The 22,898-nt window shown below is 37.8% G+C and overlaps 14 protein-coding genes across 14 annotated transcripts; 8 read left to right on the plus strand and 6 right to left on the minus strand.

Moving 5' to 3' along the window:
- Positions 1 to 199: 199 nt before the first annotated feature.
- Positions 200 to 677, minus strand: LOC129733152 (histone H2B). Its single transcript, XM_055694772.1, has one exon. It carries the CDS (start codon positions 653 to 655, stop codon positions 281 to 283), a length of 375 nt encoding a protein of 124 aa, XP_055550747.1. The 5' UTR covers positions 656 to 677; the 3' UTR covers positions 200 to 280.
- Positions 678 to 874: 197 nt separating this feature from the next.
- On the plus strand, positions 875 to 1,585 carry LOC129733097 (histone H2A). The gene has a single exon (XM_055694670.1). The coding sequence runs from the start codon at positions 913 to 915 to the stop codon at positions 1,285 to 1,287; it is 375 nt and encodes a 124-aa protein (XP_055550645.1). The 5' UTR covers positions 875 to 912; the 3' UTR covers positions 1,288 to 1,585.
- Positions 1,586 to 3,488: 1,903 nt separating this feature from the next.
- On the plus strand, positions 3,489 to 4,244 carry LOC129732974 (histone H1-like). Its single transcript, XM_055694473.1, has one exon. The coding sequence runs from the start codon at positions 3,528 to 3,530 to the stop codon at positions 4,179 to 4,181; it is 654 nt and encodes a 217-aa protein (XP_055550448.1). The 5' UTR covers positions 3,489 to 3,527; the 3' UTR covers positions 4,182 to 4,244.
- A 743-nt stretch (positions 4,245 to 4,987) lies between these two features.
- On the minus strand, positions 4,988 to 5,333 carry LOC129733194 (histone H4). The gene has a single exon (XM_055694848.1). It carries the CDS (start codon positions 5,313 to 5,315, stop codon positions 5,004 to 5,006), a length of 312 nt encoding a protein of 103 aa, XP_055550823.1. The 5' UTR covers positions 5,316 to 5,333; the 3' UTR covers positions 4,988 to 5,003.
- A 192-nt stretch (positions 5,334 to 5,525) lies between these two features.
- LOC129733035 (histone H3) lies at positions 5,526 to 6,116 on the plus strand. The gene has a single exon (XM_055694583.1). It carries the CDS (start codon positions 5,538 to 5,540, stop codon positions 5,946 to 5,948), a length of 411 nt encoding a protein of 136 aa, XP_055550558.1. The 5' UTR covers positions 5,526 to 5,537; the 3' UTR covers positions 5,949 to 6,116.
- Positions 6,117 to 6,965: 849 nt separating this feature from the next.
- Positions 6,966 to 7,629, minus strand: LOC129733144 (histone H2B). Its single transcript, XM_055694759.1, has one exon. It carries the CDS (start codon positions 7,606 to 7,608, stop codon positions 7,234 to 7,236), a length of 375 nt encoding a protein of 124 aa, XP_055550734.1. The 5' UTR covers positions 7,609 to 7,629; the 3' UTR covers positions 6,966 to 7,233.
- Positions 7,630 to 7,848: 219 nt separating this feature from the next.
- On the plus strand, positions 7,849 to 8,431 carry LOC129733121 (histone H2A). The gene has a single exon (XM_055694706.1). The coding sequence runs from the start codon at positions 7,866 to 7,868 to the stop codon at positions 8,238 to 8,240; it is 375 nt and encodes a 124-aa protein (XP_055550681.1). The 5' UTR covers positions 7,849 to 7,865; the 3' UTR covers positions 8,241 to 8,431.
- A 2,645-nt stretch (positions 8,432 to 11,076) lies between these two features.
- LOC129732979 (histone H1-like) lies at positions 11,077 to 11,795 on the plus strand. The gene has a single exon (XM_055694487.1). The coding sequence runs from the start codon at positions 11,112 to 11,114 to the stop codon at positions 11,760 to 11,762; it is 651 nt and encodes a 216-aa protein (XP_055550462.1). The 5' UTR covers positions 11,077 to 11,111; the 3' UTR covers positions 11,763 to 11,795.
- A 3,781-nt stretch (positions 11,796 to 15,576) lies between these two features.
- On the minus strand, positions 15,577 to 16,066 carry LOC129733028 (histone H3). Its single transcript, XM_055694573.1, has one exon. The coding sequence runs from the start codon at positions 16,025 to 16,027 to the stop codon at positions 15,617 to 15,619; it is 411 nt and encodes a 136-aa protein (XP_055550548.1). The 5' UTR covers positions 16,028 to 16,066; the 3' UTR covers positions 15,577 to 15,616.
- A 359-nt stretch (positions 16,067 to 16,425) lies between these two features.
- Positions 16,426 to 16,790, plus strand: LOC129733191 (histone H4). Its single transcript, XM_055694834.1, has one exon. The coding sequence runs from the start codon at positions 16,451 to 16,453 to the stop codon at positions 16,760 to 16,762; it is 312 nt and encodes a 103-aa protein (XP_055550809.1). The 5' UTR covers positions 16,426 to 16,450; the 3' UTR covers positions 16,763 to 16,790.
- A 2,368-nt stretch (positions 16,791 to 19,158) lies between these two features.
- LOC129733115 (histone H2B) lies at positions 19,159 to 19,588 on the minus strand. The gene has a single exon (XM_055694696.1). The coding sequence runs from the start codon at positions 19,566 to 19,568 to the stop codon at positions 19,194 to 19,196; it is 375 nt and encodes a 124-aa protein (XP_055550671.1). The 5' UTR covers positions 19,569 to 19,588; the 3' UTR covers positions 19,159 to 19,193.
- Positions 19,589 to 19,783: 195 nt separating this feature from the next.
- LOC129733079 (histone H2A) lies at positions 19,784 to 20,234 on the plus strand. Its single transcript, XM_055694647.1, has one exon. It carries the CDS (start codon positions 19,820 to 19,822, stop codon positions 20,192 to 20,194), a length of 375 nt encoding a protein of 124 aa, XP_055550622.1. The 5' UTR covers positions 19,784 to 19,819; the 3' UTR covers positions 20,195 to 20,234.
- Positions 20,235 to 21,123: 889 nt separating this feature from the next.
- On the minus strand, positions 21,124 to 21,629 carry LOC129733003 (histone H3). The gene has a single exon (XM_055694537.1). It carries the CDS (start codon positions 21,598 to 21,600, stop codon positions 21,190 to 21,192), a length of 411 nt encoding a protein of 136 aa, XP_055550512.1. The 5' UTR covers positions 21,601 to 21,629; the 3' UTR covers positions 21,124 to 21,189.
- A 390-nt stretch (positions 21,630 to 22,019) lies between these two features.
- LOC129733178 (histone H4) lies at positions 22,020 to 22,396 on the plus strand. The gene has a single exon (XM_055694806.1). It carries the CDS (start codon positions 22,058 to 22,060, stop codon positions 22,367 to 22,369), a length of 312 nt encoding a protein of 103 aa, XP_055550781.1. The 5' UTR covers positions 22,020 to 22,057; the 3' UTR covers positions 22,370 to 22,396.
- Positions 22,397 to 22,898: the final 502 nt, after the last annotated feature.

Here is a 22,898-nt window from a genome sequence, read left to right on the forward strand (position 1 = left end):
CACTGGTACCATTGCGCTTATGCGATATAGCCATAACTGGTGCACTTGCCATAACTGGCTCACCTACCCTAAATATGGTGGCAGTTTCTCTCCAAATATTCCCTATCCAACGAGAATGCATTTTGAATTCGAATGTTGTGATACAAAATCTCTTAATGGAGGAGAGGTTAGACATAATGACTAACCTTAGTTAGAAAAATCAAATTTTTCTTCGAGTATCATTTGTTGGCCCTTAATAGGGCCGATTGTTGTACGTTCATCAATGCATGGTCCGAAACATTTACTTGGAGCTAGTGTACTTGGTGACAGCCTTGGTTCCCTCAGAGACGGCATGTTTGGCCAATTCTCCTGGCAACAACAGACGGACTGAGGTCTGAACCTCGCGAGAAGTAATGGTGGATCGCTTGTTGTAGTGAGCCAGGCGAGAAGCTTCAGCAGCAATGCGTTCGAAAATATCGTTCACAAAGCTGTTCATGATGCTCATGGCCTTCGACGAGATTCCGGTGTCCGGGTGGACTTGCTTCAGGACCTTGTAGATGTAGATGGCGTAGCTCTCCTTGCGACGTGGCTTCTTCTTCTTCTTGTCGCCCTTCGTGATGTTCTTCTGAGCCTTGCCCGACTTCTTGGCGGCCTTTCCACTAGTCTTCGGTGGCATTTTGACGGTAGTTTAGCTTCGTTTACCTCTCGGAAAATGATGTTGCTTGCCGCAGTGAGTCGCCTTTTTATACCTGCGCAAAACAGATCCGAAGCGCGTCCCTTTTGTAAAATTCTACCATTTCGTTACCTGCGTGACCCAACCCACCGATCAATAACAGCTCAGTGTAATTGTATATAAGGGGATTGTTCCCTGCATTTGGTATCAGTTTAACGCTACTTCTCAGGTAAAATAAACTTAAACTCTACTACAACAAAATGTCTGGACGCGGTAAAGGAGGCAAAGTTAAGGGAAAGGCAAAGTCCCGTTCATCTCGTGCTGGTCTCCAGTTCCCGGTAGGCCGTATTCACCGTCTGCTGCGAAAGGGAAACTATGCCGAACGCGTCGGTGCTGGTGCTCCCGTATATTTGGCAGCCGTTATGGAATATTTGGCTGCTGAAGTTTTGGAATTGGCAGGAAATGCTGCCCGTGACAACAAGAAGACCCGTATTATCCCGCGTCATCTGCAATTGGCCATCCGTAACGACGAGGAGTTGAACAAACTTCTGTCCGGTGTCACCATTGCCCAGGGAGGTGTCTTGCCAAACATTCAAGCCGTTCTGTTGCCCAAGAAGACCGAGAAGAAGGCCTAAGCGACTAACCCATCAAAAAATACGTCCTTTTCAGGGCGAACAAAATTGTACATGATGAGTTTAAGCAATTTATAACTAGCGTTATTTTAACTGATTTATCCCAACTATGCGATGCAAACCTTAAATATACTTTAATGTTTCTACTTTATATTCTTGATATATTTTCATATTTTACTTAGAAGTGAATCTCACAATGTAGATTTTTTTTCATTTAGATATAAAAAGTAACAACATTGCCCATATATAAATAAATATTTATTAGAATAGGAAATAAATTTCAAAAAATAAAAAAAGCTAAACGAATAATCTAGCAACGAGATAAAGCCTCTAGATTTTCAATTATTTAAAAAAAACTCAAGCTCTTGAACACATTTCTAGAAGTTAATTGAACAATTACTTTTTCGTTTTTACATTAAATGAAATGTTTTGACAAATTTTAATTAAAACTCAAATGCACAAGATAAAACGGCATAAAAACTTTCAGTTATTTCTCGGATCTAAATTAAAATTTCCACAACGACGTTTACACGACATGATTTATTTTTCGATGGTCATCTTGAAAAACATTTAAAGCAAGAGATTTTACCTTTTAAATGTCAGCAAAATCAGCATTTCTTGCCGATAATTCTGCCTATCGAGCATCGTTGGTACTTTTCTATTTTAATAGTTATTTACCTAATTGCTACACCCACAGTGAACACAAATTAACAACACCTTTTAAAGTAGTTTTCACGGAAAGACGTTAAAAGTTTTAAAAGTAACACTGCAGTGGACGAGAATGCAGTGAAAGTAGAGTATCGTTCGTTGCTTTTCAGGTCTTTTGAAAGTGTACCAGAAATAACAAATTATATTTGTTTTTGTTTTTTTTTATTGCTGAATTTTGAATTCAAAGATTACTATACTTATATTAGTTATACTCTTTTCTAGCTTCACTATCATACAAGTTACAAGTTATGAACTTTAGAAGTGGATCATTTTCGAACAAATTAAAAGTTCATACAATGTTTTCCAGAAGAAATGATTATCCCTCATGTTTTATAAATTTAAAAGATTTCATTCACACTACCTTATACCTCGTATGTGAACATTTTATTTAATAATGGCGACCAAATCCAGGTTAGCGACAATAGGAGGATTTTCAGAAAAATACTACTCCTTGATCTGATTGACACAGGCAAAAATATTGATAACAACACGTCCGAATATTGTTTGATTTTTTCAGCAAAATAACATGAAAACGGTTGAAATAAAAATTAGATTCGAAAATAATTGCTTTGATTCATGACACGTGAAAACTTTAAAAAAAAGTTGAAAAGGGTTATTGAAAAAATATCTCTGTTATGACTGCACTTAAAAACACAAAAATCAGTTAGTTTGGAAAGATTATGTGTGTATAAATCAAATATCCAGTTTTGGAGATTTAATTCACTATCTGAAAAAAAACGTTGATAGTATTTTAGGAAGAATTATTAGTCATTAGTTCGAAAACATTTTCCATTAAATTGTCTAGGCACGGTTACCTCGCAATTCATGCCAACAAGACTATGATTAGTTGAGAACCAGTACCTAATATGTATATAAGCTAAGTCGAATCAAATTATCACAATTTAAATTTTATTTTTTACAATTAGAATTTTATTTTATTTATTCAATATAATTTCGTATCGAAACTTAGATATTTTTTCTTAAGAAACATTATCCAAATCAGTCGTGTAGCGAGGCATAGTGTACTGCCATTAACGATCCTAAATTCGGATGAATATGTCTTCAACAATACATTATGGGAGTGATGTATTTAGTCACGAAGGAAGCAAATATATTTGTTTATCGAATAACAAATACATAACTGCTAAATTACTTGATAAAATATAAAATATTAACTATTTATTGACAACACTCTAGTCTCAGTTACGAGATCGGTAACTTACAAGCAAATTTTCATGGAAACCAGAACAAAACGTTTAAATTTTTTATTCAGTTATGGAAAGTTCATGAATGCTAGAACATTATAAACAGTTGATTATATTTTAAAATAGCATAGTTTAAAAAAAATAGGGTGTTTTAAATAGCAATATCAGAAAAGTGTATTCTACGTATCGGCCGTAGTTTTTCTACCCGTGTCAATACTTTCCCTAGCACGGACGACGAGTATGTATACCTATCAAACTAATAGTATATGTTTCATAATTCGTATTTCATTTAACCGCACGTTCGTAAGATTTCGAAAACTTTAGAACAGAATGGCTGATACTGTTGCTCCCGCTGCTGCTCCGGCCGCTACTTCAGCGGCCAAGGCACCCAAGAAGACCAAGGCGCCCAAGGGAGACGCCAAGAAACCCAAGAAGCCATCGACTCACCCACCAGTGAACGACATGGTTTTGGCCGCTATCAAGACCCTCAAGGAACGTAACGGATCCTCGCTGCAGGCCATCAAGAAGTATATTGCCGCTAATTACAAATGCGACGTTGCGAAGCTGGCTCCGTTCTTGAAGAAAGCCCTGAAATCGGGTGTCGAGAAGGGAACGCTGGTCCAGACTAAGGGATCTGGTGCTTCCGGTTCATTCAAGGTTAAGGCCGATGCAAAGAAACCAGCTGGAGAGAAGAAAGCTAAGAAACCCAAGAAGGAAACTAAAGCCAAGAAACCCGCTGGCGAGAAAAAGGTTGCCAAGAAACCAAAAGCCACCGCTGCCAAGAAAACCGGTGAAAAGAAGGCCAAGGCAGCTCCTGCCAAGGCCGCCAAAAAGGCCGCTGGAGTGAAAAAGGCTACTGCCCCCAAACAGAAAGCCACAAAGCCATCGAAAACTGCAGCTAAGAAACCGAAAACCCCGAAACCAAAGAAGGCTGCTGCTCCGGCCAAAAAAGCTGCCCCGAAAAAAGCCGCAGCCAAGAAGTAAATGTCCAATCGAATAACCAAAATTTGGTTTAAAACAATCAGTCCTTTTCAGGACTACAAACAATATACTCGAAGAAGTTGATTTTACTGTATCAACAATTTTACTGAGATATTTTTACTGCAGTTTAAGTCCAAGAGAGATTAGTTAAACCTAATTTCACTGGAATTAACGTAAGAATACGTGATGTAGAACGCAAAAATAGAATAATATCCCTAGAACCTGTAATGATAGTCAATTTTTTTGTTAAAATCAAAAACAAGTACTTTCATTAAAAATGTGGTTTGAATCAATTGTTATTGTTTTGCGCAGTTTGCCCCGAATGAGAAATATTTCGTTTTATCTTCCTGGTGCAAATTGTTTCGTGAATATGGATGAACAGTTTTATTGTCGAATCCCAAATTTCTTGGAAACAAAATGCGGTTCTAGAATACCTAACACTATCATTTTCCCTTACGTTTCCTAACATATCAAATTCCCTGATATTTTGAGCACCAATCATTATGAAATGATTGCATTAAAAAAGGCATTATGAACGCATTTACTACTGTGCATTATTCCGAAATTGTTAGAATGTTTCTTTTTATCCAAATAACATCAAACGATAATTTGTACGAGATATGGAAAAAGAGACTTGAGGTGCAAAACGAGACCATTCCGTGAAACGAAAAATTAAACATTTTAAGGATTAGCATCACCTATATAGTAATGTGTATATACAGGAACATGGTCTAATTACAACACAACTTAAAAGGTTCAAGTAGACCTTCATTCATAATTTTGTGGCCTTGAAAAAGGCCTTTTGTCGTTAGCAGATCGAATTATTTAACCTCCAAATCCATACAGCGTGCGTCCCTGACGTTTAAGAGCGTAGACAACATCCATGGCGGTGACGGTCTTGCGCTTAGCGTGTTCAGTATAGGTAACAGCATCTCGAATGACATTTTCTAGGAAAACCTTCAGCACACCACGAGTTTCCTCATAGATTAGACCTGAAATACGCTTGACACCTCCACGACGAGCCAAACGACGAATAGCGGGCTTGGTAATACCCTGGATGTTATCACGAAGAACTTTGCGATGACGCTTAGCGCCTCCCTTTCCGAGTCCTTTTCCTCCTTTACCACGACCAGTCATTTTTGCTTTCTATTGAACGCTTGAACGAACGAATGAAACTAATGCCGAGCCCGACCTTCAGTCGCTTTTATACCTGAGAGGGTTAGAAATTGTCGATGTTTCTGATTCCTGATTGGTTGGACAGTAGAATAGGGTGCAGTATAAAAAAGGCCAAAATGAATTTTTTCGTCATTATTCGTTCAACTTTCAAAGTGATCGTTTTACTGGTGAACTTAATCTACAATGGCTCGTACCAAGCAGACTGCTCGTAAATCCACTGGAGGAAAAGCTCCTCGTAAGCAGTTGGCCACAAAAGCAGCCCGTAAAAGTGCCCCGGCTACTGGAGGAGTAAAGAAGCCTCATCGTTATCGTCCAGGAACAGTGGCTCTGCGTGAAATCCGTCGTTATCAAAAATCGACTGAGCTTCTGATCCGCAAACTTCCGTTCCAGCGTTTGGTTCGTGAAATCGCTCAGGATTTCAAGACTGATCTTCGTTTCCAGAGCTCGGCTGTTATGGCTCTGCAGGAAGCTAGTGAAGCCTATCTAGTCGGTCTCTTTGAAGATACCAATCTATGTGCCATCCACGCCAAGCGTGTGACCATCATGCCCAAGGACATCCAATTGGCTCGCCGTATCCGTGGTGAACGCGCCTAAGTTGGCTATCGGCTTTCGTTTGATCTCACACTACACAACAAACGGCCCTTCTCAGGGCCACAAACGATTTGAATGAAGACGTCGATATTGTTTTTCCAACTTCTTCGCGGTCTGTTACGGTAAATCTGATATTCTGATATCACGATATTCATTGATGTTACCTACCTATGTTTCTACTGTTTTCTAAAACATTGGTTCAACTGGTACGGCAAAAAACTTTGAGGCAAGTTGTCATTAGTTACATTTACTAGTAACTAACTATGACTTGCTATGTCGTCAATCTGTGGTTGAATTAGATTGTTTCTTTTCAACTCTATTTCTATTATTTTGCATTTTCCGTTATTTTGGCGCTCTTGCATTTAATCCTGCTGATTTTTATTGTAATAGTGTCGAGAAAATTCTTCGAAAGCCAACTCTGCAAGAATAGATCAATATTATTGTGTTTGACTGAAGCCAAAACATAAATTTCATTACCTGATGCCTTAACTCCAATAACTCCAATGCTCCAATAACAGAAGAAAACAAAAACTTCAACTATTATAGCACATGAGATTATGGCAACCAGACCAAAAGCGGAAATAATGAACATTTTCACATCTTGAAACTTCGTGAGTGCGAATTCAATGTTTACAAAACAATTATGCATACCATATTTTTCCATAGCCAATAACAATCTCCCAAACGAGTTAGCGCGAAACCCTTCATAAGATAAAATATAATTTACTTATTTACATATGGATATTGAAAAATATTGTTTGATCAACGATGCATTTAATAATCTGCAGAAAAAATAGCATTACATTTAAAACCATTTATTTAAGATTTTAAACTTAGAAATATCTATGCTTTCAAGCTCAAATATTAGCCCAGAAAAACAGAAGAGTTTAAATTAGGAACTGTCGATTCTAATTTCTGTAAAACACTTTTACTGGTATATTCCAAATGACTTAAGCTTAAAAATGTATCAAAATAAATTTTTATAATGAATTTTTAAATTCTTCGTAATCAATCAATCAATCGAGATACTTCGACGTGCAACTTGTCGAGTCGAGTCGTCTCGTCTCCAGTAATAGGACCCATAATTTCTAGTAGAATCTTCCAAACAATTCGCACTTGGTAGGCATATTTACGGTTCATGAACATACCAAATACTATTAGAAATATTACTGTTACTAAAAATACAATGTTCCATTTCTGTTTTCCCAACAAGAGAAGTTCAATACCGCTTCGATTATTATTTGTTGGCCCTGAGAAGGGCCGTTTTACATAAGATTGTCTGAAATATTTACTTGGAGCTAGTGTACTTGGTGACAGCCTTGGTTCCCTCAGAGACGGCATGTTTGGCCAATTCTCCTGGCAACAACAGACGGACTGAGGTCTGAACCTCGCGAGAAGTAATGGTGGATCGCTTGTTGTAGTGAGCCAGGCGAGAAGCTTCAGCAGCAATGCGTTCGAAAATATCGTTCACAAAGCTGTTCATGATGCTCATGGCCTTCGACGAGATTCCGGTGTCCGGGTGGACTTGCTTCAGGACCTTGTAGATGTAGATGGCGTAGCTCTCCTTGCGACGTGGCTTCTTCTTCTTCTTGTCGCCCTTCGTGATGTTCTTCTGAGCCTTGCCCGACTTCTTGGCGGCCTTTCCACTAGTCTTCGGTGGCATTTTGACGGTAGTTTAGCTTCGTTTACCTCTCGGAAAATGATGTTGCTTGCCGCAGTGAGTCGCCTTTTTATACCTGCGCAAAACAGATCCGAAGCGCGTCCCTTTTGTAAAATTCTACTATTCCGTTACCTGCGTGACCCAACCCACCGATCAATAACAGCTCAGTGTAATTGTATATAAGGGGATTGTTCCCTGCATTTGGTATCAGTTTAACGCTACTTCTCAGGTAAAATAAACTAAAACTCTACTACAACAAAATGTCTGGACGCGGTAAAGGAGGCAAAGTTAAGGGAAAGGCAAAGTCCCGTTCATCTCGTGCTGGTCTCCAGTTCCCGGTAGGTCGTATTCACCGTCTGCTGCGAAAGGGAAACTATGCCGAACGCGTCGGTGCTGGTGCTCCGGTATATCTAGCAGCCGTTATGGAATATTTGGCTGCTGAAGTTTTGGAATTGGCAGGAAATGCTGCCCGTGACAACAAGAAGACCCGTATTATCCCGCGTCATCTGCAGTTGGCCATCCGTAACGACGAGGAGTTGAACAAACTTCTGTCCGGTGTCACCATTGCCCAGGGAGGTGTCTTGCCAAACATTCAAGCCGTTCTGTTGCCCAAGAAGACCGAGAAGAAAGCCTAAGCGACAAGCCCATCGACCAAAAACAAAAACCGTCCTTTTCAGGACGAACAAAATTGTATACGATGAGTTGAAGTATTTTTTAACTAACGTATTCGAACTGATTTATTCCAACTATGCGATGCAAACCTCAAACATGTTTTAATGTTTCTACTTTATATGCTTTACGTTTTCATATTTTACCTAAAAGTAAATATGGAAAACACCAACATTACCAAAGATAGGTAAACCTTTATTGGAACATGAAATACATTTCGAAAATGAAATAGCTAAACAAATACACTAGCCACAAAGTAGTCTCTGGATTTTACAATAAATGAATAAATTTTCTCGAACAGTACTCATACATAAACAATCATCTCTATAGGTCATCTGAACTTTGTCATCTGTACATTAAATGAAATGCTCTGACAAATTTTTATTTGAAACTCAATTGCACAAGATAAAACGGCATTGAAAACAATCAATTATTTCTCGGATTTCAGTTAAAATTTCGACTTCAAGTGTATCCAACCACATGACTAATTATGATCAATAGTCATCTGAGCAGTTCCACAAAAAACGTTTCAGTTTCAATTTTTTTTTTTTTGAATTGTCATTTTTGATTTGGCTGTAACTTTGCATAGATGTTCTTATAGGCAAAAAATGTCATTTTGTGCTCTTTGTTTAATTTTTTGGAACACGACTTGTTTTCGAGAAGCTATAAAAAATGCTATTTTGCGAAGGTATTGATGATTACAAATATTTTCAAAGCCAAAACGGTTTGTGTGTTCGGTGTGACGTCTTCGGCAAAGTTGTAGACGATATATTTCCAAGAAAATACACACTTCTAAGAAAAAAAATTTTCGAAAATAAAAGTTAAAATAAAAATAATTATTAGAAAATCTCATTTTTTTTAAATTTATTTTTTTTTACAAAAAAATACCTTTACAATGAAACCGGTCCGGTCATAGAGAAATCAAGAAAAAAAATTGAAATTGAAAAAAAAATTCAAATCGATTAAATTGGCCCATTTTATTGTAGAATTGCTCATTTTTTAAAACATTTGAAACATTTTTTTTTCAACGGCAATAGGAAATTCAACAGATCGTGTCAATCTTTTTGTCTATACAGCAAAGCGCAAACAATCCGAGCATCGTTGACACTAAGTATGTAACGGATATCCGCATTCGCAAATGCGGAACATCCACATTCACATCTGCATCCGTAATCACACATCTGCATCCGCATTTGCAGATGTCTAAAAAATCACATCCGTAACTTAATTTCCAATTTTAATATTTATTTGCCTAATTGTTAGGTACCCACATATAATCAAAAATAAACAACTAACAAAAAATTTTCGCTAAAAAAGGTAACATTGATAGACTCTGTTTGTTTACTTTCTCTTCTGTTATTAACAAAATTATTTTTACATTTTTCATGATACACACTGTGCATAGTAAGCTAAATAATATTGTAATGTTCCGAATTGTGGTAAGATTGAGAGGAGAGAATCGCATATTGCTATTCAAGTCCTTTAGAAAAGTTACGGGATAAATATCAAATATTTGTTTTTTTAATTGCTAAATTTCAAATTCATTGAACTTTACTATACTTATACTAATAATTTTTAGATAAATACTACTCTCAAATCTGATTACGACATACAAAAAAAAAACAAACACACAAAATAAAATGTGATAATCTACAGCTCGTCCGATTATTTTTTTAAATTTTCAGGAAAATAATATAAAGTCAATTGAAATACAATTATGTTATGAAAATCAGATTTAAAAAAGCTATTCGTCAAATCAGAAATTGATGAGCTATTTTTCATTTATAAATAAAAGATGACTAGATTTCTTTGACCTATAACAATTATTTCATGATTCGTACCGTTTTTTATATGAATAGAACTATTTTACATCGAATGCGTTTTACAGGAAAATGGTTGATTTCCTCTGTGCAGACACAGCTACCAAACAACATTATCAGACACGTATAAAACTTGAAAAAGTTGAAAAACTCATGGTTGTTGAAAAACCCTTTATCATGTCTGGATAAAAAAAAAAAAACACAAAATCAAAAATCAACGTTGATAATAGTTTAGAAAGAATTATTAATTATTAATTCGGAGGCAGTTTTTATTGAATTTTCTGAGTACGGTTACTATGCAATTCATCCCTCAATACTATGATTAATTTAGAATCAGTATACAAACAATTGCATGTAGCATCATCGGGACGAATTATTATGACATTTAAAATTTTATTGTATGTAATGTTAAAATTTATTCAATTTAATTTCGTATCGAAAACAAAGATAATTTTTCTTATGAAACATTATCTAAATCAGTCCGTATAGCAAGAAGACATACGTGTACTGCCATTACCGATCATAAATTCGGATGAATGTGGCTTCATCAATACATTATAGAAATGATGTATTTGCTCACGAAGGAAGCAAATATATTTGTTTATCGACTAGCAAATACATAACTGCTAAATTACTTGATAAAACATAAAATATTAAGTATTTTATAACAACACTCTAGTCACAGTTTCGAGATAGGTAACTTACAAGCAAGTTTTCATGGTAATCAGAACAAAACGTTTAAACTTTTTATTCAGTTATGGAAAGTTCGTGTATACTAGAACACTACAAACAGTTAATTATATTTTAAAATAGCATAGTTTACAAAAATTAAGGTCTTTTTAACAGTAATATCAGAAAATTGTATTCTACGTATCGGTCGTAGTTTTTCTACCCATGTCAATACTTTCCCTAGCACGGACGACGAAAATGTATACCTATTAAACTAATAGTATATGTTTCATAATTCGTATTTCATTTAATCGCACTTTCGTAAGATTTCGAAAACTTTAAAGCAGAATGGCTGATACTGTTGCTCCTGCTGCTGCTCCGGCCGCTGTCTCACCGGCCAAGGCACCCAAGAAGGCCAAGGCGCCCAAGGGAGACGCCAAGAAACCCAAAAAGCCATCAACTCACCCACCAGTGAACGACATGGTTTTGGCCGCTATCAAGACCCTCAAGGAACGTAACGGATCCTCGCTGCAGGCCATCAAGAAGTACATCGCCGCCAACTACAAATGCGATGTCGCCAAGTTGGCTCCGTTCCTTAAGAAGGCCCTAAAATCGGGTGTCGAGAAGGGAACGCTGGTCCAGACTAAGGGATCTGGTGCTTCCGGTTCATTCAAGGTTAAGGCCGATGCAAAGAAACCAGCTGGAGAGAAGAAAGCTAAGAAACCCAAGAAGGAAACCAAAGCCAAGAAACCCGCTGGCGAGAAGAAGGTTGCCAAGAAACCAAAAGCCACCGCTGCCAAGAAAACCGGTGAAAAGAAGGCCAAGGCAGCTCCTGCTAAGGCCGCCAAAAAGGCCGCTGGAGTGAAAAAGGCTGCTGCTCCCAAGCAGAAAGCCACAAAACCATCGAAAACCGCAGCCAAGAAACCGAAAACACCGAAACCAAAAAAGGCTGCTCCGGCCAAAAAAGCTGCCCCGAAAAAGGCTGCTGCCAAGAAGTAAACATCGAATTCAATCTCCAAAATTCAAAACAATCAGTCCTTTTCAGGACTACCAAAAAAGTACTCGGAGAAGTTTATTTGATTTTACTGCATTATGCAAACCTTTTTACTGATTCCTATTTATTGCTGCTTCGGTCAGCTCAACTACCTTAACATCTGATTTAAATCGTTTTGTCTGAATCTCTGAAAGACATCTAAATAATTATTTTATTTTTTTAATTTATCACATCTATAATCCGCGTCTACTTTTGTAGACATTTTCTAATACATTTTTAAGCTACGATAGCATAGAGAAAAAGTCCATCGTCACCACCGTGGCTAGTTTAGTTCAAAAATTTTAGTTAGTTAAAGTTTATCTTTATTTTGCTTTTCTTGAAACAGTTTTTGCCAATACAATGAATTTAAGTGATACAGATATGCTTTTTAACTTTTTTCTCTTTTCATTCTTACATTTTGGAAATTTTAAACCTACATTCTTATTAGTTTGTAATACACATGTTGCCGGTTATATAGGAATTTGATTAAATTTAAATTATACATACAACCTAACCAACTATTTGCATTTTTTAAATCTAAAAAAGTTGTCGGATTAGATCCGAATCAGAAGTTTTACATTTCTGCAAAAGTTTCACATTCATTTTACGAAAGCTCTCGGAAAGCAGGTCCAAGCCAGCAGTTGCATGAACCGAAGAGGTTCTGGTATCAAACGGAAGGTCCAATATCATTCGCAGAGATTTTCGTTCTGGTTTGTAACTTCAGCAGATGGGATGCAGCGCAGGAACCCCAGATTTGAGATGCGTAATCCATAACAGGGCAGATGATTTGCTTGTAAATTGCCAGTTTGTTAGGTCTGGATAGTGAAGAACGGCGGCTCAGATAAATTGCCTCAGAGGTCCATTCGATTTTCGAGCCGGCAAATATTAGTTTACAATTTTCGGGTGGGTTCAGCCTGCAGGTTTGCCGGTGCTTAAAAATAATGGCTTGAGTTTTTTGCTGATTTATACGGATTTTCCATTTGGTCATGTAGTCTACGTGAATGCTCAGGCAACGCTGCAATCTGCTACGGAGCTCCGAGGACTTTCTACCGTTAACCAGGATTGCTGTATCATCTGCAAATAGTGATAGAGATCCTACTATATATATTGTACAGGGCCGAGTAGACTGCCTTGAGGTACACCAGCTGGGATACAAGAAACTGCAGACAGTTCAACATTTAGTGATACTCGGAAGGACCTTTGATGAAGATAGTTCTGTATTGTATGTTCTGTATGTAAATAGTCAGGAACGCCGAAGTGGCACAATTTATACACTAAACCTTTATGCCAGACGTTGTCGAAGGCCTTTTCGACATCTAGTAGCGCCATGGCTGTGGACTTGGTTACTTCTTTGTTTCTGTTTATGATTTGTTTCACTCTAAGCAGCTGACGAGTTGTTGAGTGGCCCTTCCTGAAGCCAAATTGCTCAGGAAGGAGAATGTTACTGTCCTCGATGACTACTAACAGGCGGTCTAGTAGGAGCCTCTCAAATACCTTGCTTAGAGATGATAGCAGACTAATGGGCCTATAGCTGGCAGGCGATGTGGGGTCTTTTCCAGGCTTAAGGCTTATGCGAACGCATCAGATGCTCACCGATGGCATTTGCTTTTTCCAGAGAAGAGATCAGTACAGAATTGTCAGTTTTTAAAGGGGGAATTAACCTAGGTTTATTTTTTAAAATTTTTGAGACCTTTCAGAAGGATCTTGAATAGGTTTCCGAACTTTGGATGTCTCTGCTAAATTTTTCGTTTTTCAGGTTGTCAACTCTAATGCGAATCAGCGTATTGAGCTCAGTGACGTGGTCTTTTTTGGCCAGATCTCCAGTTCTTTGAAATATGGGGGTCGAGTTCGATAAACTTACCCCTAACAGTAACTCTACGGATGCATCTTCTGTCGGCTTCATCAATGCCACGGTATAGTCCATCAATCGCAGCGTCGACATCGTCAGTAGAGATAAGCTGGCGTTCATCGTTGTTGAACGAGTCCACTTTATGCTGAAAGGTTGCCCAGTTCACTCGATGAAAATCCTTCCGCTGATGTATCGGCACTGCCGTAATATTACCACCAAACTCACAAGTCACCGGGTAGTGATCTGAACCTAGGTTTGGAGATGGCCACATTCGACAAGAAAATATCATGGGTAGATGATATTACTGCCGGAGACAAAAAGGTAGGCTCGTCCGGAAAGTGAACGTTGTAGTATCCAAGTTGCACATCTTCATATAGCAGTTTACCGTTAATATATTGGCGGTTATTTCGCCAAAGCTCATTTCTGGCATTCAGGTCAATTTGGTTAGATCATTCTTAAACTTTCTCGAGGCACCATTGCTAACAAAACACTGGTGAAGGCAGAAGACGGCATAAATTTTCAGCTTCCCCAATGATGTATCTATCTCTACTCCTACAGCTTCGATGATGGTTGAATGAGGGTGGGGAAGGACAACAAATTTTATTTAGTTTAGTTTAAAAAATTCAATTAATTGTATAAATATATAAATAAAACTTTACAACACTTCATTTCCTCTGGACAACGTAGGTGTTCAAAACAACCTGTTGTTAATAATATTCATGTGGGTAATCAGAAGACTTTCAATACTGTTCAGCCATCACCAGTATTTACTGTAGGTAATATATAAATTTAGAAAACAAATTGAAAACAAATAATCCTGCTCAGGCACCACCAGGCATTTCATATGCTAGTGTCCTTTCAGGCAAAATTTCGTATTCAAACAGCAACCAGCCTTTCGTGTTTGGTGCTGAAAAGTCAGCCAGTATTGATTTAGGTAGTCCAACTCCCGAGAAGTGACCTACAACAATCCATGCTGCAGTTAATGTCCGCTCTGTTGTACGACGCTGTTCAAGTAGGTATAAAATTTACAACTGATATTGTTATGAAATTGAAATTCAGCAATGACTTTAAATAATGCTGTCAATTCTCTAAATTGGAATGCTCGCTCTTTAAAAGCGGAAAATGATTTTTTGAATTTTTTACAGTCCATGATGTGCATATTATATTAATATATATTATTGATGTGCAGTTGTGATTGAAACGCTTTTAAAGCCTAATATAAAACTTAAAAAAAAAAAAAAAAAACAATTATATGGTTCACAGGGTCGATAGGAATGATGTTGCCGGAGGTAAAGTAGTAATAGTTATCCACCGTCGAATAAAACATCGTTTTATGCCCCATCTCGAAACGAAAGTTATTGAAAGTTTGGGAATTGAAATCGAAACCGACATTTACCTTTTCAATGCACTGGTGAGCAGAAAAATCACTTCAAAGGAGATTTACAAAAACTTACGAGGAATAAATCTAAATTTTTTATCATCGGAAATAAAAAATTTCGGTTTCGGTTTCGTGCAACAACAGCCACAACTCAAGATTTCGCATTTTTTTAATTTTCAATGGCAAACGATGCTGAATATAATACAATAATACAAACAACGAAGAAAACATAGTTATGAGTACATTTGCCAACGTTTTCAAGAGAAGACTAGTTTTTTGACTCATGCATGTTATTTGTACTGCGTAGTACGTATTAAATCCTAGTATATTCAATGCGAATGGGAGTCCTTAAGATTTACTTTGAGCTGTCCTGAAATTGTAGGTTTTATTTTTGTACACGGGTTTGTTTAGCAAAGTACAACCATATTAAATCTGTAGGGAAAGGTAAACGGTTATAAAATGTAGACCCACAAAAAAGTAATACAATGAGTGCAAGTTATAGAAAATCATCAGGTCTTCATGCAAACTGTTTGTGGCCCTGAAAAGGGCCGCTTGTTATGTTATATGAGATCAATCGAAAGCCGATAGCCAACTTAGGCACGTTCACCACGGATGCGGCGAGCCAATTGGATGTCCTTGGGCATAATGGTCACACGCTTGGCGTGGATGGCGCACAGATTGGTGTCTTCAAAGAGGCCAACCAGATAAGCTTCGCTAGCTTCCTGCAGAGCCATGACAGCAGAGCTCTGGAAACGCAAATCGGTTTTGAAATCTTGAGCAATTTCACGAACCAAACGCTGGAATGGCAGCTTGCGGATCAGAAGCTCAGTCGATTTTTGGTAACGACGGATTTCACGCAGAGCGACTGTTCCTGGCCGATAGCGATGAGGTTTCTTCACTCCTCCGGTAGCCGGAGCACTTTTACGAGCTGCCTTTGTGGCCAACTGCTTACGAGGAGCTTTTCCTCCAGTGGATTTACGAGCGGTCTGCTTGGTACGAGCCATAACGAGTAAGTTTTACAACGTTGGATAGCTTTCTGAAGCGCAAAATTTCAACTGATGATGCCAAAGCAGGCAACTGACCCTATTTATAGTCTCAACAGTAACGGCTTCCTCGCGCCAATTTTCAAACACGAACATCTGCTATCCTTTCACATACTTATGTGATGCAGGGGAACAAGAGTTAGTTTGCCTGTACAATCTGTCTGTACGTATATCATAATACATACACAAAGAACAAAAAATATCCAATGGTATGTAGGGGAAGTAGAATTATTCTGCCCCTTTATGTACATTATTACAATACAATGAAACAAGAATAAAATATGTAAAAAAAATTGTTGATCCAAAAACATATAAAAGCTCAACCAAACTGTGCGTTATTATCTCAGTTTGAAACATTCGTTGAAGGAAGAACTACAAAAAAAAATGACTGGCCGCGGTAAAGGAGGCAAAGGACTCGGAAAAGGAGGCGCTAAGCGTCATCGCAAGGTTCTTCGTGATAACATCCAGGGTATCACTAAACCCGCCATCCGTCGTCTGGCGCGCCGTGGAGGAGTGAAACGTATCTCCGGTCTGATCTACGAGGAAACCCGAGGTGTGCTGAAGGTTTTCCTAGAAAATGTAATCCGTGACGCTGTCACCTATACCGAACATGCCAAGCGAAAGACCGTTACCGCCATGGATGTCGTCTATGCACTGAAACGTCAGGGACGCACTCTGTACGGTTTCGGAGGTTAAATTAATTCGACAAAAGATAATCCCACAAACGGCCCTTTTAAGGGCCACCAAACGATTGAACGAAAGTTAATTATTTTTCTAAATTTTACACTAGTGTTTTACAACAGAACACTGAAGCATCCTAAACATCAATTTCATACATAAAACACGTTTCAGTTTCAAATCTCGAAAAAAAGGTGTAAAAAAATTCTGATCAAGAACAATTTGGTTAGAATCGCTTTTCTGTATTTTGATCAAACTATGCTGAACCTAGACTATGGTCTCTTAACCCTCTCCCGCCCACGAGGTTTTTCATGATTTAAAAATACTTTCCGGGCCAATTTAGGCAAAATACTGTACAGGGTAGTTGAAATCACTGTAAAACATTGTATTTTGAAGAAAAAAGCGAATTTTGAAATGGTGCTCCAGAGCACCTATGAGCACAGCAGGGACTTTTTTAAAAACACGAAAAAAAAAAATTTTTGTGATAGTTTTTGAACTATTTATTCAAATACTATAGGAAATAATGAAAACAACGTAGTTTTTGAAAAAAAAACTTGACTTAGTCAGTCATGATGATGAAAGGACGAATTTTGAAGAGCTTGTCATATCCGAGTTCTCCTCTTTTCTTCATCTCTGAGTTGTCATGTACCTAGATTTTGGCTTGCAGCTTTTTCCAGAAATGGTAAGTTTTCGTTTTTGGTCCGCTTTCAATGCCTTTAGACCCACTTTCATTTCTTTCCTGGCCCGTTTTGCTGGTGTCTTTACTTCTGCCTCGTTTGTCTCGGAAAAACACTTAAGAACTTCATCTGGTAATGGATGTATCGCAAACATAGCGACTTCATCTTCAATGTCGCTTCCCATCTCATCAGCTTCTGATTCATCCCCTTCTAGAATCACCACATAGTGAGAAGAACGGCCAGCAAAAATATGAAATCACATATATAGTTTATTTAAGGCCATCGTTTTTTTTTTGTCTCCTGTATGCCCAGTGGTGCTCTGAGACACCATTTAAAATTTATTCATTTATGTTCGAGCGTCTTGATAGAAAAATTTTCACTACACTTTTTACTTTTTATTCACCTTCACTATTTAATTCTATCACTTTTTTGTGATAGAATTAAATAGTGAAAGTGAATAAAAAGTTAAAAGTAGTGACCATTTAAAAACTTATGGAACAAGTGAACAAGAACAAAAACTGTTAATTTTATGGACCGTAACACTCAATGAACAATAGATCTACGTAAAAGTTATTTTTATTATAGAAACGAATAACGAATGTTATATAAAAACAGTTGCTAAAAACACACATTATTTTTTTATCGTAAAATTCTAACTTTCTTCTGTAGTTTTCTTGATAACAGTTCAAACATTGAATCAAGCTGACATTTGATATGCCAAGTTGAAAGTACATTAGAAATGCAAGATTTTGTAGAAAAAAAGAATTCAAAATAATTTATTTTTTGTCGAGGTATGGTCATTACAATTCTTGGTGCTCTAGAGTCACCATGAGCGGGAAAGGGTTAACAATTAAACTAGGCATTTGGTAATTTTTGTATAGAAATTTAGAAAAATGTGAATATTGTTAATAGAGTCGGGTGAAATCAAATTTAGCACAACTCAAAATCGATAATTTGACAAAAAAACGTATAAAAAATTTAACGTCGAAAATTTTCTCCTTTTGACGAAAACATTAAACTTTAAGACTTTCTATTATAGTTGAACTCTTTTGGATCTATAAGATCCATATCACGAGCGAGTTATACGAGTTGAAAACTCATATTTTATTTTTTTCAGGATATTTTGAATTTGAGCTATAAAAGCACATCTTCTTATAACTTTGTATTTTGTGTGAATTTAAAACCGGGCCTTCGTGGGATAAAACTTTATAGTATTTAGCGTGGCTTGGCATTGAAAACTTAAAACTGCCAAGTTTTGACTTGTACCTTTGTACCTCAGTTTGGGATTCAACTGAGGATTGATGATTCACTATAGAAGATCGAAAATGAACGTACAGAAAAGATCATCTTGGTTGTGAAACAAAAACAAAATGGAATTTTTAATTGCCCTAAACACAAACTAGATTGAGTATTGTTGAGTCTTCATTCAAAGAATAATGTTGGTTTCAATTTCCGTCAAATTGAGTTATCTGAGCCACCAGAAATAGTAACATGATTATGATTCCTGAACACGATTTCATTATTAAACAACAAAATATGCCGAAATTATGGTTGATCATTTTCCCTTGAATATTCTCTATTAAAAGGGTTGTACATGAAAAATACGTGGAAGTCTCAGCAAAAAAAACCTCCTGATAAAGAAAAGGTTTAGTAAAACATTATAAAGATAACGATAAAATGAAATGAGAAACTCAAATTTTTCTTCGAGTATCATTTGTTGGCCCTTAAAAGGGCCGATTGTTGTACGTTCATCAATGCATGGTCCGAAACATTTACTTAGAGCTGGTGTACTTGGTGACAGCCTTGGTACCCTCAGAGACGGCGTGTTTGGCCAATTCTCCTGGCAACAACAGACGGACTGAGGTCTGAACCTCGCGAGAAGTGATGGTGGACCGCTTGTTGTAGTGAGCCAGACGAGAAGCTTCAGCAGCAATGCGTTCGAAAATATCGTTCACAAAGCTGTTCATGATGCTCATGGCCTTCGACGAGATTCCGGTGTCCGGGTGGACTTGCTTCAGGACCTTGTAGATGTAGATAGCGTAGCTCTCCTTACGACGCGGCTTCTTCTTTTTCTTGTCGCCCTTCGTGATGTTCTTCTGAGCTTTGCCCGACTTCTTGGCGGCCTTTCCACTGGTCTTCGGTGGCATTTTAACGGTAGTTTAACTTCGTTCACTTCACAGAAAATGATGTTGTATGCCAGTGAGTCGTCTTTTTATACCCACACGAAACGGCTCAGAAGCGCGTCCCTTTTGTTAAATTCTACCATTCCGTTACCTGCGTGACCCAACCCTCCGATCAATAACAGCTCAGTGTAACTGTATATAAGGGGAATGTTCCTTGATTTGGCATCAGTTTGACGCTATTTCTCAGTTAACATAAACTTAATCTCTGCTACAACATGTCTGGACGCGGTAAAGGAGGCAAAGTTAAGGGAAAGGCAAAGTCTCGTTCGTCTCGTGCTGGTCTTCAGTTTCCGGTAGGTCGTATTCACCGACTACTGCGAAAGGGAAACTATGCCGAACGCGTCGGTGCTGGTGCTCCCGTATATTTGGCAGCCGTTATGGAATATTTGGCTGCTGAAGTTTTGGAATTGGCAGGAAATGCTGCCCGTGACAACAAGAAGACCCGTATTATCCCGCGTCATCTGCAATTGGCCATCCGTAACGACGAGGAGTTGAACAAACTTCTGTCCGGTGTCACCATTGCCCAGGGAGGTGTCTTGCCAAATATTCAAGCCGTTCTGTTACCCAAGAAGACCGAGAAGAAGGCTTAAACAATCATCCTATTCCAACAATCAAAAACCGTCCTTTTCAGGACGAACAAATTTGTGCCCGATGAGTTAGATACAATTTTGTCTGCATCACTTAATTTTACTAAATTTAAACTTCATTCTTTGCATACAGAATTATGCAAATATTATGATTCGTTACTGAAACCTTTTCGATTTGCTTCTTGTTAGCTACAAAATAAAACGAATTCTTATTGATAATTTCGTTAGCATGTTCCGAAAAAAAAATGGTTCAGTATACTTTCATAAAATCTACAAGAAACTAATGTAACTCAATAAGCTGGAAACACCATTGAAATATCAAAGCTGAGTTACTCTAAACTAGGATCTTTGGAGACCTGAAAAATTTATAAAGAAGAAATTCGGACTAACAAGCGAAAAACATGATTTGCGACGAAGGCTGATGAATTTTGCGATATGAAAAATGTGTTTAAAAAGGCAGTATAAGCATAATTCTTGCAGCATTATTACTGTATTCCCAAATTATTTAAACAGGTAATTTATTAGAATTGCGTTATAAATTTAAACGATAATTTCAACGACAAATAAAGAGACTTTTAGGTGAAAAAGGGACTATTTTAGGTAGAAAAAAAAAGACTTTATACTCTTTTTTGCTACCAGTCCTGAAATATGTGGATACAGGACGATAGTTATCATCATAACTTTTATGTGCGAAATCATTTTATTATAAAGCTGTATGTATTGAAGAAACAATTCTTGAAACTTGCAATGGAAGACCATAATCTTTTTCAACTGCCAATTTGTTGTTTGAGGCTATTTTCATTTGTTCCATAAACAAGCCAACAGCGAATCTCAAAAGGATATAAGAGTTTAACCTAACCAAATAATATTAAAAACAGGCGGAAAAAAACTTCAATGTTCTCTCAGTGGACTAAAACTTGTGGTCCTGAGAAGGACCGTTTTTTGTACATTTGCAGATAAGTTGAGATCAGTCAAAATGGCGTTTTTCTTAAGCAAACTTAAGCACGCTCTCCACGGATACGACGAGCCAGCTGGATGTCCTTTGGCATAATAGTCACACGCTTGGCGTGGATTGCGCACAGATTGGTATCTTCAAAGAGACCAACTAGGTAAGCTTCGCTAGCTTCCTGCAGGGCCATGACGGCAGAGCTCTGGAAACGCAAATCGGTCTTAAAATCCTGAGCGATTTCACGAACCAAACGCTGGAACGGAAGCTTGCGGATCAGGAGCTCAGTCGATTTTTGATAACGACGGATTTCACGCAGAGCAACAGTTCCTGGCCGATAACGATGAGGCTTCTTCACTCCTCCGGTAGCCGGGGCACTTTTGCGGGCTGCCTTTGTGGCCAGTTGCTTACGAGGAGCCTTTCCTCCAGTAGACTTACGAGCGGTCTGCTTGGTACGAGCCATAGCGTTACAACGTTAGATAGCTTTCTAAAAAATTTCAAACTGATGATGCCAACGCAGGCAATCAATCCTATTTATAGTCAAGTTAGTGGACCCACCAAAACGACTTTTCCCGCCAATTTTCGAACACTAACATCTGCTATTGAAATACATAGAAGATCCAGGGGAATTATTCCGGCTTGTTATCTGTGTGTACGTGTTAACACATGAATAACGAACCAAATCTACACAGACAATCAAAACCTCTATCTGTCCTATCTAAATACATAAGCGATGAAGGGGAATTGGATTTATTGTGACTGTATATTCTCTGTAACACATAGAAAGAAAAATAAAAGGTGCCCCGCAGGTAGCAGAAATGTAAACTTGGAATCGTATAAAAGCACAACTCAACGTTATTATAACATCTCAGTTTGAAACATTCCTAACAAGAAACTACTTTAACGAATATATCAAAAACATGACTGGTCGCGGCAAAGGAGGAAAAGGACTCGGAAAAGGAGGCGCTAAGCGTCATCGCAAGGTTCTTCGTGATAACATCCAGGGTATCACTAAACCCGCCATCCGTCGTCTGGCGCGCCGTGGAGGAGTGAAACGTATCTCCGGTCTGATCTACGAGGAAACCCGAGGTGTGCTGAAGGTTTTCCTAGAAAATGTAATCCGTGACGCTGTTACTTATACCGAACACGCTAAGCGAAAGACTGTCACCGCCATGGATGTCGTCTATGCGCTGAAACGCCAGGGACGCACTCTGTACGGTTTTGGCGGCTAATCATATAATCGAACTGCATGTGTCAAACGGCCCTTCTAAGGGCCACCAAATTTGTTGGTTTAAGAGTTCATTTGAATTTTCCCCTAATAAGCTGCTTTTGTTTTAACTTAATATCGTCAGAATATTGGGCTTCATAAAAAAAATCCTTACGGCACCCTTGTATATTTAAAATGGGAGAACCAAATCTCTTTTTTGTTCAGGCGACTATTCTATTGTTCTATTGTTCTCAACTAATGGAGAAACAATTATCTGTTGAATTCGAATTCAACAGATTTATTGTTTATTGTTGCTCATATATTTTTTTTGAGTTTTAGTTTGGCATCGAATGATGCCATCTCAGATTGCATCAACTGTAATTAAATCTACTAATAAAATCAAAGAAAATTTTGGTCAATTTACCAGGGTAACTTTCCGATCTAACCATGGACTAGAGATATACGTGTAAAAGCGTAGAAAAAAAATCTCTTGTAGTCGCGAGATTCCAAAAAGTAAAAAAAAACTGCAATTTTATTGATAAAACAGAAACACT

This window comes from Wyeomyia smithii, chromosome 1, assembly GCF_029784165.1.
Source record: "Wyeomyia smithii strain HCP4-BCI-WySm-NY-G18 chromosome 1, ASM2978416v1, whole genome shotgun sequence".
Lineage (NCBI taxonomy): Eukaryota > Metazoa > Arthropoda > Insecta > Diptera > Culicidae > Wyeomyia > Wyeomyia smithii.

What these genes read in the sequence shown, in the direction of transcription:
- LOC129733152 (XM_055694772.1), bottom strand. Translation starts at nt 655, where the DNA reads ATGCCACCGAAGACTAGTGGAAAGGCCGCCAAGAAGTCGGGCAAGGCT.
- LOC129732979 (XM_055694487.1), top strand. Translation starts at nt 11,112, where the DNA reads ATGGCTGATACTGTTGCTCCTGCTGCTGCTCCGGCCGCTGTCTCACCG.
- LOC129733035 (XM_055694583.1), top strand. Translation starts at nt 5,538, where the DNA reads ATGGCTCGTACCAAGCAGACTGCTCGTAAATCCACTGGAGGAAAAGCT.
- LOC129733191 (XM_055694834.1), top strand. Translation starts at nt 16,451, where the DNA reads ATGACTGGCCGCGGTAAAGGAGGCAAAGGACTCGGAAAAGGAGGCGCT.
- LOC129733178 (XM_055694806.1), top strand. Translation starts at nt 22,058, where the DNA reads ATGACTGGTCGCGGCAAAGGAGGAAAAGGACTCGGAAAAGGAGGCGCT.
- LOC129733079 (XM_055694647.1), top strand. Translation starts at nt 19,820, where the DNA reads ATGTCTGGACGCGGTAAAGGAGGCAAAGTTAAGGGAAAGGCAAAGTCT.
- LOC129732974 (XM_055694473.1), top strand. Translation starts at nt 3,528, where the DNA reads ATGGCTGATACTGTTGCTCCCGCTGCTGCTCCGGCCGCTACTTCAGCG.
- LOC129733115 (XM_055694696.1), bottom strand. Translation starts at nt 19,568, where the DNA reads ATGCCACCGAAGACCAGTGGAAAGGCCGCCAAGAAGTCGGGCAAAGCT.
- LOC129733097 (XM_055694670.1), top strand. Translation starts at nt 913, where the DNA reads ATGTCTGGACGCGGTAAAGGAGGCAAAGTTAAGGGAAAGGCAAAGTCC.
- LOC129733028 (XM_055694573.1), bottom strand. Translation starts at nt 16,027, where the DNA reads ATGGCTCGTACCAAGCAGACCGCTCGTAAATCCACTGGAGGAAAAGCT.
- LOC129733121 (XM_055694706.1), top strand. Translation starts at nt 7,866, where the DNA reads ATGTCTGGACGCGGTAAAGGAGGCAAAGTTAAGGGAAAGGCAAAGTCC.
- LOC129733144 (XM_055694759.1), bottom strand. Translation starts at nt 7,608, where the DNA reads ATGCCACCGAAGACTAGTGGAAAGGCCGCCAAGAAGTCGGGCAAGGCT.
- LOC129733194 (XM_055694848.1), bottom strand. Translation starts at nt 5,315, where the DNA reads ATGACTGGTCGTGGTAAAGGAGGAAAAGGACTCGGAAAGGGAGGCGCT.
- LOC129733003 (XM_055694537.1), bottom strand. Translation starts at nt 21,600, where the DNA reads ATGGCTCGTACCAAGCAGACCGCTCGTAAGTCTACTGGAGGAAAGGCT.